Raw genomic sequence first — 12,842 nt, forward strand, 5'->3', positions numbered from 1 at the left:
AGAAAGTAAGTTCATTGTAAAGGAAACAATTAGATCATAATAACTCATTTCAGTTTGAAATTTTTGTTCAAAAGTTAAGGAAAAAAATTGGGTGATATTTTTTATAGGGCGCAAATAGAAAATAAGATTACACACATAAAGAATAGCAAAGACGTATTAACACGTAAATGAACGTCACAAAGCATGCATACAGGTAAACCGGAAATAGACACCATCTGTAGGTCAAAGGTTACCGTCGTTCTGTGATTTATTTTATTTGATCACATGACTTAGCTTGCACTATACAAGTCATACCTAACCAACAAATATCAAACTTTTTTTTTTTAATTGTTTGTTAAAATATTTGATAATTACGTCACCATATGAATTACATTATGAAAATTTGCTACAAAATATTTCTCCAAAATATGAATATTTTCTAGTAGAATTTTGTTTTTGTCTCACACATTCAAGGAAATAATTTACTAAATTTTTCAGCATAGGCCTAAGTAGTTGAATTTAACGTACACCAGCTGAAGGTTAATTCGCCATGTATATGAAATCCTTACCTGCATATACACATAGATAATTGAACAAAAAACTCATTAACATTGTCTGGCAAAGCGATATCGGCAGACACCTTTGGTTACCTGGCTTTGGCGACGAATTTTGGTAAACATGGAAGATCAGATATGGATTCAAATAGATACTTCATACCTTGCTTAAACGACCAAAGGTCTTTCAAATGTGGTATACGTTAAATCCACTTATTTTCCAATTTTGTTGTCGAAGTCGTCCTTAAACCTTGTTTTAAGATGTAAAATCTCCAACTGCGCCAGGCAGTTGTAATACTTGACTATTTATATACTTCTAGTGGAGCTAATTTACCCTTAAATAAGCTATTAATCCAAGACTATATACTTCACAGTTAAGTGATAAATTGATACTTAGCAAAACAACTCATTTAAGGGAACGTAAATGATGACTAGAGTATTTTAAACCGAGACAGTATATAAAAAACCGCTTAATATGTCTACTCGACGTAATCAACCCATATAAGGGTACAATTTACTTGAAGGAAATGTCTTTACAACCCCTCATTTCTCCATTCGTGTAAACCTATTCCCTTTGTTTATTACTATTTAACAATATCAATCAACATTAAATATATTCAGGCATTGGATAAAAGTAACTTTTATAACACAACTCAATTTCTCACGAGTGCCTACTAAAGGAGTTTACAACTCTTAATACTAGTCAGTGTCGTATTATACGAGTCTAAATTGACGCCATAACAGCGTCCTAAATATCAGTCAAGGTGGGTTGTTATTTTCAGGTGACTTTGGGAGACAACTGTGGTTAAAGCGTCAGTTCTCATCGTTGCGCAATAGACCTTCGTATATTATCTATCTGTACATTATCTAGCTATCTATTATATATATATATATATATATATATATACACATTTTACAAAGAATATATATATATATATTTATATATATATATATATATGTATATATATATATATATATATAAATATATATATATATATATATAGATATATATATATATATATATATATATATATATATATATATATATATATATATATATATATATATATATATATATATATATATATATATATATATATATATATATATAATATGTATGTTTACATGTAAGAGAGACTGTAATACACATATCACTTCGTTATGATCACATGGTCGCAATCATATTATGTAAGAAACGCAAGAATTGGTTCAGTTTGGAGTGCTGCTGTAATATTTGGTTTTTCATTCTGCGGAGAGAAAAAAAAGAAACACGTACTTAGATAATGTAAACTTCATTTTTATTTTATGCAATGACAGCTCACATGTTCTACAAGTTTTAATGCTTCTGTACGCTATTACAAACAATTAAAAGATGTTTTCCAATGCAGTTGCAGAGTTTGACTTTGCTTCAAGTCTTGTTTTGTTAAATGGTTAAGCAACATAATAGCTTGAAATTTGAAATGTTTTGTGCTTACATGCAGGTTGCATAGTTGATTTTTTATACCATATTTTACAACAATACAAAAGTTACTTTAAAGTAAAGGAAATTAAATTTTAATTTGTAGAGTGAAATAAGGAACATAACTTAGGATAAAATAAATATATCAATTATGAACCTATGTGGAATTAGATATTGGTCATTTGTTAGTATTATTGTTATTTTTTTTTTCTATTTGCTGGACATCAGTTTCATCTGTTATAGTCATGTGATCAAACGGCAGTTACGGAGGGCGGTATATCTTCTTTATATCATTCACACCATCGCACATTTAAACACCATCTGTTAGAGTCAAGCGTCGTTAGAGTTTTATATGTCTGATTGCATCAATAAAACACCATAAAAAGTGACAGCAAGTTAAATACGCTGACAAATGGGCTTCTTATTGCTACATGCAGGCTATGATAAAATACGATAAAATAAAGCAAAATACTGCCCTCAGATTGATGTGCTCCTATCTCTCACAAAGAGATGGGGATCGTGGTCACGATTTTGCGGTTGATGTACCCATTGGAAGCACTCTTGTACATATTCATTAATTACACTGTCAATTACTTACCTTCTCCACTGGAAGGAATAATTTGATCCGATTACTATACTTCGCTGGAATTAAGGAAAAAGTTTTCCATTTGAATCTATATCACCCAACCAAACTTATAATGAGAAAAGCAACACCCTTCAGTGTGGGGGAGGGGGGGGGCAATAAGGGAAAAGTCCATCTCAGTACAGGCAACTATGTCAGACTATGAGTACAGGCAAGTATGTTCGACTACGATTACAGGTAACTATGTTCGACTACGATTACAGGTAACTATGTTGGACTACGAGTACAGGCAACTATGTTCGACTACGAGTACAGGCAACTATGTTAGACTACGAGTACAGACAACTATGTCAGACTACGAGGACAGGTAACTTTGTCCAACTATGAGGAGAGGTAACTATGTTCGACTACGAGTACAGGCAACTATGTTAGACTATGAGTACAGGTAACTATGTTAGACTATGAGTACAGGCAACTATGTCAGACTACGAGGACAGGTAACTATGTTAGACTATGAGGACAGGTAACTTTGTCCAACTATGAGGAGAGGTAACTATATTCGACTACGAGTACAGGCAACTATGTTAGACTACGAGCACAGGTAACTATGTTAGACTACGAGTACAGGTAACTATGTCAGACTACGAGTACAGGCAACTATGTTAGAAAACGAGTACAGGTAACTTTGTCAGACTACGAGGACAGGTAACTATGTCAGACTATGAGTACAGGCAACCATGTTAGAAACGAGTACAAGAACGGACTCATTATAAGTCGCTTTAAGGGGTGTGTTCGACTTAATAAGGTTAATGAGTATAGAAATAGCCGGGTACCAACCAATTGAGTACTTGGTTATACCAATACAATACAACAGTTAAAAGAGGTAGACTCGGCCATATCGATTCTATGATATTCCAGTATGTTACGAAATCCTACATTGAGAACGCTGAAAGCCCCTCTCCCCTCTCTCTCCCTCAAATAACAACAACAGATAAATTAAAGCGGATAGCCAGTGGTGATTTCTACAGTCAGACTCTTATCGTAAGATGAGCTTTTATAAAGTGAAAGTAATGTTTCTTCTTGATTCTGAACAAAATACATGTTTAACAATGCAAGTTAATCTGTTTTAATAGTACTGTACTAGCCACAGATTTATCACATATTAAAATAGCATATTGTCAAAATGTTTGATCATTTGTTTTTTACTTAAAATGATACTTGGTGCATGAAAAACTAATAATGAATATAGTCACTTATTTTCAAATAATGCAAGTTTTTCCTTACGAAAATAAATGAAAATACTACTATAGAGAACCAATTTCGCCTTAAAAAAAAGAGCGAAAAAGTTGAAAGTTTACAATAGAAAATCTCTGACATCTCCAACCCACCTGTCAGAGATAAAAACACGGGCTAGCTGCACATTTGTTACAATCATTGATACAGCTTGGCGCCCTCACTTTAAAGAATATCATAGTAGGTTTGAACCAGGAAAGTCTCTTACTACCCCCTGATTTTAAACCTGGCTGTCAAAGCTTAGCCATCATGATAAAGGGGTTGGATACGTTGACTGAAAGGTAAAACCGGTGACTAATGGGAGGTAGGAAGGGGGGGGGGGGTGGGTAATTGAAGGGTGTGCGATCCTGTACATTATTGTTATTGTTGTACGGGCCGTTGCCATGTATATTCAAAGCTTTACCAAACAGAAAAGAAGTATAAATAGTTAAATAGCGGTCGGTTGTGTTTCATATATTAATCATAATTCACGTTCTCATCAGAGTTACTGAAATTGTGAGTCTGGACTGTATTTGGGGAAGGGAGGGGGGGGAGTAGATTCGCTAAATGTATGTGAATCCCATTGACAGCGAGAAAGTAAAACTTCTCCGATCCTATTAGCAATATGACATCACAAATTTATCAAATGACAGCTCCCAGAATCGTTTTTTAAACTAGTATATCTCCCAAACGGACCAAGATTTTCTTAGCTCTTTTATATTGGGGGGGGGGGGGGGAGGGTCTTCACAAAGATCTCTGTCAAAATATATATAACTGACATCCTTGTTTTGGAAAGAGAACAAAAGAAGAAAAAACATTTAATTTCTTGTCGTCCTGATTTTAATTTCTTCATACACAATATATTTCCATAATAAAAATTGAAATAATTTAGAGAAACGAAACGTGAAATAATAATAATAGACAGAGATATGAAATGAAAACGATGTTATTTAAATAATAGAGAATTAACTGGGCAGGATAATCTTGAAAACTGTGAGACTGTAATGCATGTACTGTATTGATTTAAAATAAAATAGAATCAGTGCCAATGAATTTGTCGAATTTGATTCTCAGCATCATTTCATACAAAACAGGTTTCCTAAAACAATACCAATTAAATCAGTCCCTGTATAACATCATGTGATATAAAAGCTCAACTTCATACGGCCAACATATATATTTAAAGCTATCATTAATTATTTAATTTGTTTTTATATAAAACAGCAAAGAATCCAGTCGAACGTTGCCATCCTGCATTGTGATAAATATATACTTTTGGCAGTGATTTAACTCAAATTGGCAGAATTAAAAAAAAAATCTTTTTGAAAGAAAAAGAATCCTTGAAATAAGAAGCAATATGTCAATGAATTGACGATAGCTTAATATTATAACATTAATTTCAATTAGTACCTATGTTAATCATGACATGTACATTATTAACAAGACAATGAAAGAATAAATACTACAGAACAAATTATACCCCCCCCCCCACGCAGATTTTGTTGAAAGAAATTATTTAACGAATGTACTCTCTTCAAAATCAATCTCTTCTCTCTTTTTTTACCGTTTAAACCCAAGATTTGAAAGCCAAAACGTTTTTCGTTAGATTAGACAGTTACTTATTAAAATTTTGAAAGACTTTCAAAGGATCATAAATTTGCAGTAAAGATAGAGAAAAAAGGATTTATGGCTACTTTTATCAAGGCGAGGTTGGCATCATAAATCTTTGGATTTGGCTGTTTTCTTTATTTATTTCTGTCTCTCGCTCGCTCGCTCTCTCCCTTTCTCTTTCTATATTTTTTTTAAAGAGAATCGATGGTTTTAAATTAACCACATGATTATTTACCCGCCAAGAAATAAGGAACTCTTTGACACACTAGTTGATAGTAAATCGTAGCACTTGGTTGCCATAGTAACCTTGACAGGATTCAAACATGAATTAATTAAGAGAGCTTTCATCTCATTCCGAAATGACAACTTTACAGAATGATTGAATATGCTTTGATTGACTGGTTGTTAATGACGTTATTGTAATTACTTCGACGTCCTCCTCAACAAGTTGAAGAAGCTACCGTGAAGTTCATGCATGTCACGTGACGAGCTACGTCATCAGTGGAAAACCGGTTAAACGAAAGCGTACTTTTTGTTCTAGTTCACAGTATCTTCTTTGGTTAGATTATGGTTACAAGTGAACTATAGTATATCGGTTATTGGCATCTGTCCGTACGTAAAAAGAGAACATTCCTGATTAAATTACGAGATGATTTTATTACTTTACAAATTATTGTAATGTAGGTTAAAGGTAACATGTTTTGTTTAAGTTTTAGTTTCATTTGGTACCTGCCCAAATGATGGGAAAGAGAAGTAGAAGATCTGGTTATATTTACATAAAATAAGAGAAATTCTACCCTACAAGGGTAAAGTTGTCATATTGAAGTAGGGACTTACTAAAACAAAAACAAATACAAAAAAAAATGTTATTAATGACGTGTCATTTAGATTTAAGTTAACACTAACGTGAGTTTCATAATATATGGTTTTACTTTGCTGGAAGTTGTTGCATTTCTTTGTACATCACCAAAAACACAAACCCCTTGTCAAATATAATAAACCAATCACGGATTTAGTGAAAGGTATTAAAAGGGTACTTAACGGCCGCCTTAAAATTGATGTTTTCTTTGCGTATTATGTTAAGATGTTAAAATTACATTTTAGGCGTAGCCAATCGTCCTATGTAGTTCTTCCCTTAAATGGGGGAGGGGGGTGTTGGGGAGTGAGGTGGTGTAGGGGGAAGGAGCAAAGTTATATCTATCTAAGCATTTTTTAAACTTTTATACAATACTATAGAAAGTAACGTCATTTTATGAAATGATGACAGTTCTTCTGTAGTCACTCTGTAATTGGATCATCATGCTAGTATTCCTTTGTTTATATTTGAAATAAAGCACGTAGTCTTCGATCAGGTGCGGATCGAAGAGGAGAGGTGTTGGGAGTGTACACCCACCCCTCCCCACACCTTTTTAACCCTACACAAAATGCAGTGGTTATTAGTTATTAGCAGCATGTTGCGTGTAAACCTATTTATAGGTCTACTCAATACGCCTCAGAATGCGACACTTCATGTGATGACATAAAATGTTAATTCTTTTGGAGGGGGAGGGGGGGGGTACTATACGTCATACATGGGAGTCAGCTTCAACGAACCCATGGCCACACTAGGCTCCATTCTGGGCCCCCCTCCCCATCGATGTACTACAGTATCGAGTAACATTAGTTATTGGGAAGGTATACATAGTTTGAAGTGAAGTAAGACATTGATTAAGTCTATCTTTAATTTTCCATCGAGTTGGTTACTTCTGTTATGACCAGATGACAGAATAGTTATGTAACATAGGGCTACTACGTGACAGGTTAAAACTAGCTTGGAACGGTTTAAACAATTTGATTATATAGTTAAGAATATACAGATATAAACGTGAATGTAAGTTTGAACTGTTCAAGAAGAGCATCCAACATTATCCTATAACACAGAGGTTAACGTTGCTATTTGGCCCACTTCCGCGAACCATATCTTGACAGAGTTATATAAAGGATCATATATAGGCTTGTAGTTTGTATTACCCGTACCTGTAAGAAATACCAATAGATCTTTGACAAAATCAACGAAGGCTAATTATAATACTGATTATAGAGTGTCAAGTCGTGTAAAAGGAAAAGGCTAGTCCCCAACACCTACTTCCCTTTTGTTGTCTATTCACGCTTGATTTTGTAACTAATGTGGTTATCAATTTAAAATGAATTTTGAAGGAAATCCACTAATCAAATTAGAATGTTCCCTATAATTTTCATGTAGTTATTTTAATACTTTTAGGCCAGATTTGTTTTGGTCAAAGCAGTGTGTGTTGTTGAGGAAAGACATCAGAAGTTTGAATAATAGCATCAAAAAATACAAAATGAAAGGAAATATTTGAAAGCATTCTGTACCAATAACTCAGCTGCCAACGTATTGATCCTTCCATGTACCCCCCCACTCCCTCCCTCTTGCTCCCCTGTCTTTCGCCTTGTCATTTTCCTCACTCTAAGGGAGCAGCCAAACCTCTCAGAATTCTGAATCAAACATTCTTCATTAAGTTTGAAATTTAGACCAAATTAACAACGAGTTGGTTACGTTTCACTTTCTCAATTTTTTCATATCCGTGTTCCATATCTGACCAGATCCACTAGTCGCAAGTATTATTCCAGTACAATATTCCTTGGGATAGCTTCATTTCGTCCCTCTGTCCCCAGAAAGCCATGTATGTAAAATTGCACGGTAAAGTTAATTTTTACGACACTAAAAAGATCAACCCGATTCTTATATGCACACAAAGACAAAAGGCCAAGTCTGTTAACCCAACGACTACCAAAGTGATTTCGATGTAGATTTGTCAAGATCTTTTTTGACATTCGGTGATCTTTTCCTAGGGTTGACAAACAGTTTCTTCAGAAACTAACAAGCTTGACATTTGTGAATGGTGAAACAATCAGCTACTTGAGGTCTTAACTCTACTTTCTTCCTCATTTTTGACAAATTTTGTGGATATATTATTTATATCATATCATTATTTTGTTCGATCCATTTAAAAAAAAAAGAAGAAAAACTGGACATACATGTTGTTGAATAAGAAATGTTATGAAATCTATTTAACTATGAACTCAAGAAATAACTCAATTTGAGTATTTTGTTTTTGCTTAGTAAATTTCTCTATTTTCCAAATACTTTAAGGCATTCACGTCACGTGACATTGAGACATGATCCATCGTATCGTTTGAGGAATTGGAATCTGCCGCCATGATTTTATAATCTCTCTCCACCACACAAGGAAGGTTCTCTTTTAAATCCGGAGGCGCTATACAGGTATCGTTTTGTTCAGTTTTGATTGGCAAGACTGTGCGTGATTCTATGCAGTCGTCTTCCTCGTGACCTTCGACCGAGCCGTTATGTGTTAGTCTAAAATCAGCAGTTTGATTTTCAGATTTCACATTTTCGACTTGAAGAAGAGACATTTCATCTATGCTATTTTTCTTACAGTCTTCTTTCTTGCCTTCGTTTTCATTCTCATCTTGGCTCGGTTTTCTCTTTGCCTCCACCTTTTTCCATTTCATCCGTCTATTCTGGAACCAAATTTTGATGTGGCGTTCAGTTAAGTTTAACAGCGCCGCTAGTTCGATTCTACGAGGACGGGATATGTATTTATTGTAATGAAATTCTTTCTCCAGTTCCAGCAGCTGACTGCGAGTGTAGGCGGTTCTGGTCCGTTTGTTTTCATCAAAGTCTGCGCAAGTGGCACCTGAAATTAACCAATAAAAATAAATAGATGAAAAATGTATTAAATATCAATACACATTTTGTCCTTAAATTTGACATTTCTTTCATATATGTATGTTAATGAATTGGTGACAACGAAGAAGTAATAATTTCATAAGGCAGTTGCATAAAAAGTAAGCGGAGAGGAGAGATTAATCGGAGAGGAAAATCAAAGAGGGATTGGAGGTCAAAAATCCCAACAGCGTATCACAGAATCCATCTATCAACAGAAATATGAAAGGGCCGAAAAAAACTAGTTTACAATTCTCAGAATTGGGGAGGCGGGGTTTTTTTTGGGGGGGGGGGGATAGTTGCGGAGGATTTTCTGTGTCCGAATTCGTGGATGGTGGTTGCTTCATGACAGTTGTCAACGCCTATCTGAAAGAAAAAATATGGCAGTATATGCGTTCGTATAGGTAAGAGTCGCAGCGAATGTCCGGTAGGAGATGGACTGGTTAAATTTATTACTGAAAATGACACTAGCTGCCGTGCAAACAATTATGTTAAATTCTATATAGATAAATGCGTTATGGTTAAGCATTCTAACAGATTTTGTTTTTAGGGACAGTGGAAACAGGATGAATCTGGGTGCGTCGGGGGCATGCAGGGGGTGGCATAAATATATAGAGGGCAGTGTGACATGCGACTTTGATTTTTGAGAGGTCAAACACAAAATGACGTCAAAGTTTTCGGACCAAACTTCAATCCCCTATCATTACGTTTCACAATTTCCAGAATTTGTATGTGTTTTGTTTTTCAACAAAAGAGCACTTATAAATTTGAAAACAACAACAAAAATAGCACTTTTAAATGCAAAATATATTTTAAAAAAGGGGGAACTTCTAATTTATGAAAAGGGACACTTTTAAATATTTTCTTGTTTTAATTGTTAAAGTCAAAGTTGATCATTAATGTATAATAATGTCTAATCAAGGAAAAGACAGAATTCCAATTTTTTATGCTGTTTACATTTTCTATTGATTATAAGGGCACAATTTATCATTAACTTGTCTTTACTGTACATTGAAACAATTATTATTTCAAAGTAGTTATGCTCACATTTATTGTATAAAGTGTAGCATTTTTACAATATACAGTAAAGAAGCTGTTAGTGAGCATTACATGTGCCTACACATTTAACTAAACCATATGGTACGTATATATTTATAATCGGCAACACAAGGTTTAACACATTATGATATCATGGTGCCTTGACCATCTGGTGGTACCTGCATGCAGGATGATACGCCTAGTCTGAATCATACGGTCGGCAGCTACAACGGGTCTGCCTGGTCGCCCTCTGTATCGCATAATTGTAAATGTCATACTCTAAAATTAATAATTTATTTATCATACCCTCAAATATTAAATTTTGAGGTTAAAAAGTACAAATCGTCGTCATAAACGAACGCTTTTATTGAAAATAATATAGTTAACTAGTGATGATTTCAGAGTTTATGTAAATAAATTCTTCATACACAGAACGTCTCACCTGGGACTTTTTGATGGGATTTAGATTTTGAAGTAACCACTCGAAGCCGACACAGTGTTTGGTGTTAGTTAAATTAATAGCATTTGCTGGTATAATAATAATTCATGTTCTCATAAATAATATTTTTATCTTTATCCTTCAAACCCATATTTTTCACAACTGCTTCCTTTACAAAATATACTATCAACTCAAATTATAACACACAGCCAAGCTATTGTGAATATTATGTAATATGTAATGAGCCCAAACCATCGACTAGCCCTACATGGAGATGATATATAATCAGACACAAATCCCCAAAAAGATATTGTCAATGCCTATGTCTATTTGAATATCTTTATCAAAACCAGTCAATTCGTGGGCGGTGTTAGAACCCCCACCTCTACAAGTCCATCTTAATCTTCATCACATGCATGTCCTTTGATAATTCAAACACGGTCATTAATGTTATACTAATTACTATTCTCTTCATATAAATAACTATACAAGTGACGCCGGTGGACGTTCCTCTTCAATTCAAAATTCCAAGTATAGGGGTTAAATTGATGAATAACGGACAACCCTAACAGATTAACATGTTATCTAGACTCCACACTGAAATTTGACGGCTTAGAGAGAGCCGTCTGGAGAGGTTTGGCGTGTAATACCCCTACAATCATTGTTAATGCAAACACGGATGAATAGAAAGTGTTATTCATGACTTACTGCGGACAGTAAATCGAATGTGGAAAGGTCTACCTTATTGAACCGTAATACTTCAAACCCTTTGATTGTTGCCGCGTAGTCTAGGGGCCCCTTTCAGACTCTAGTATAGTCCGCTTTAACATTCTTATTTCAATTAAGGTCTCCATATCAAACCAAACAAAATGATACACAGCCGGACAATGGTAATCTTTAGCTTCTATGCATGTCTTTTGCAGGATAAGCATACAGAGAGAGTGAGAGAGAGGTGGGTGGGTGGAGAGAGGTGGAGAGTGCATGAGAGGTTGGGAGAGTGGGTTCTCAGAGAATGTCCCGAAAAAATATATGTATTCTACTAATAGTGATCTAGAATTCTCTGAGATTTCTTCCTGCGGCTGTAATGTGGAAGCATTAAGCCATTAGGTGCATTACATAGAACGGAAGAGGGTTCAATCAAGGGAGGGTTGACCAAATTTCGAAGGGAAGTTGGACATGTGACTTTGATATGCAAAAAAAAAAAAAAAAAATGATTTGAAAATGTTATCACATCCAGAAAGAATAGACACTCTGTGCATTTTGTATCACAACTTCCAGGTCTTATGAATGTTTTTCAACGAAACAGTACTTTTTATTTACCATAGTTTTTCTTTTTCCAACAGAAGGGCAATTTCTAATTACAGTTTTCTTAAATTTCTCACAAAAGTATAATTTCCTAAATAACAACTTGGTCACCGTTTGATTTAAAACTGAAAATAGTTACTTTTACACAAAAAAAGAGGGCCAATTCTAGTTTATGATATGGGCACTTCTGATGTTTTTCACAAGAACTGTGGGCAAGTTATTCCTCGGCCCGTCTCCGCCGCACTAACAGCAGGACAGAGCAACTGTTTAAAAATGAACATGTGTTATATATATTGTACAAACTGAATGAGAGTAGAACACGATGTAACGTCAATTCCTCACTGTATAGTACGTAATGTATACTTAAGTAAAGACGTCATTTATACAAGACAACATTTCACCTTTACCCTCGTAAGAAACTAATTAAATTAATGATCGAATTTATTTCTCCTTTCGACAAGTGAATATCCTACTTCATCATTGCATCTCCTTGCATTCATTTGTTTTATCATTTTGCCCCCCCCCCCTCTCCCGTCAATTTTATTATTATCATGTAGTTATTGTGTCGGTTCCCCTAGGGATGCCTAAGATTCTGTCTACGTAATTATATTTCGGCCCTTAAAACGCAATCGGTGTAAGGCGGGCCAATGATCTATTACCTATAATCCTATAGTCAGAAGGGCCCGTCATAATCTTTGTATAATGATCACCCAATTCCACGCTATGGTGAACAAGTCGTAATGGTTTTTCGTTAGCTCTAAAGAAATCAGTGGGTAATTAACGGTATCCTCATGGAACCGTTAGACGTGTATACTAACGGGTAACAAGTCTTTCTGGAGGCACAATGATCCAGA

At 34.7% G+C, this 12,842-nt stretch overlaps 3 protein-coding genes across 3 annotated transcripts in view; 1 reads left to right on the plus strand and 2 right to left on the minus strand.

Moving 5' to 3' along the window:
- The window catches only part of LOC139979797 (uncharacterized), a 32,637-nt gene extending 31,659 nt beyond the window's left edge, over positions 1 to 978 (minus strand). The window contains exon 1 of the mRNA XM_071990910.1: positions 549 to 978. Within this exon, the coding sequence (XP_071847011.1) occupies positions 549 to 591 (43 nt within the window). The 5' untranslated portion in view covers positions 592 to 978. The remainder of the gene's footprint in view (positions 1 to 548) is intronic.
- Positions 1 to 12,842, plus strand: part of LOC139979497 (MIT domain-containing protein 1-like) — a 167,722-nt gene that overhangs the window by 143,232 nt on the left and 11,648 nt on the right. The window lies entirely within an intron of this gene.
- The window catches only part of LOC139979495 (uncharacterized), a 34,926-nt gene continuing 27,243 nt past the window's right edge, over positions 5,160 to 12,842 (minus strand). The window contains exon 2 of the mRNA XM_071990349.1: positions 5,160 to 9,177. Coding sequence (XP_071846450.1) covers positions 8,579 to 9,177 — 599 coding nt within the window. The 3' untranslated portion in view covers positions 5,160 to 8,578. The remainder of the gene's footprint in view (positions 9,178 to 12,842) is intronic.

Source organism: Apostichopus japonicus, chromosome 14 (assembly GCF_037975245.1).
Source record: "Apostichopus japonicus isolate 1M-3 chromosome 14, ASM3797524v1, whole genome shotgun sequence".
Classification (NCBI taxonomy): Eukaryota; Metazoa; Echinodermata; class Holothuroidea; order Aspidochirotida; family Stichopodidae; genus Apostichopus; species Apostichopus japonicus.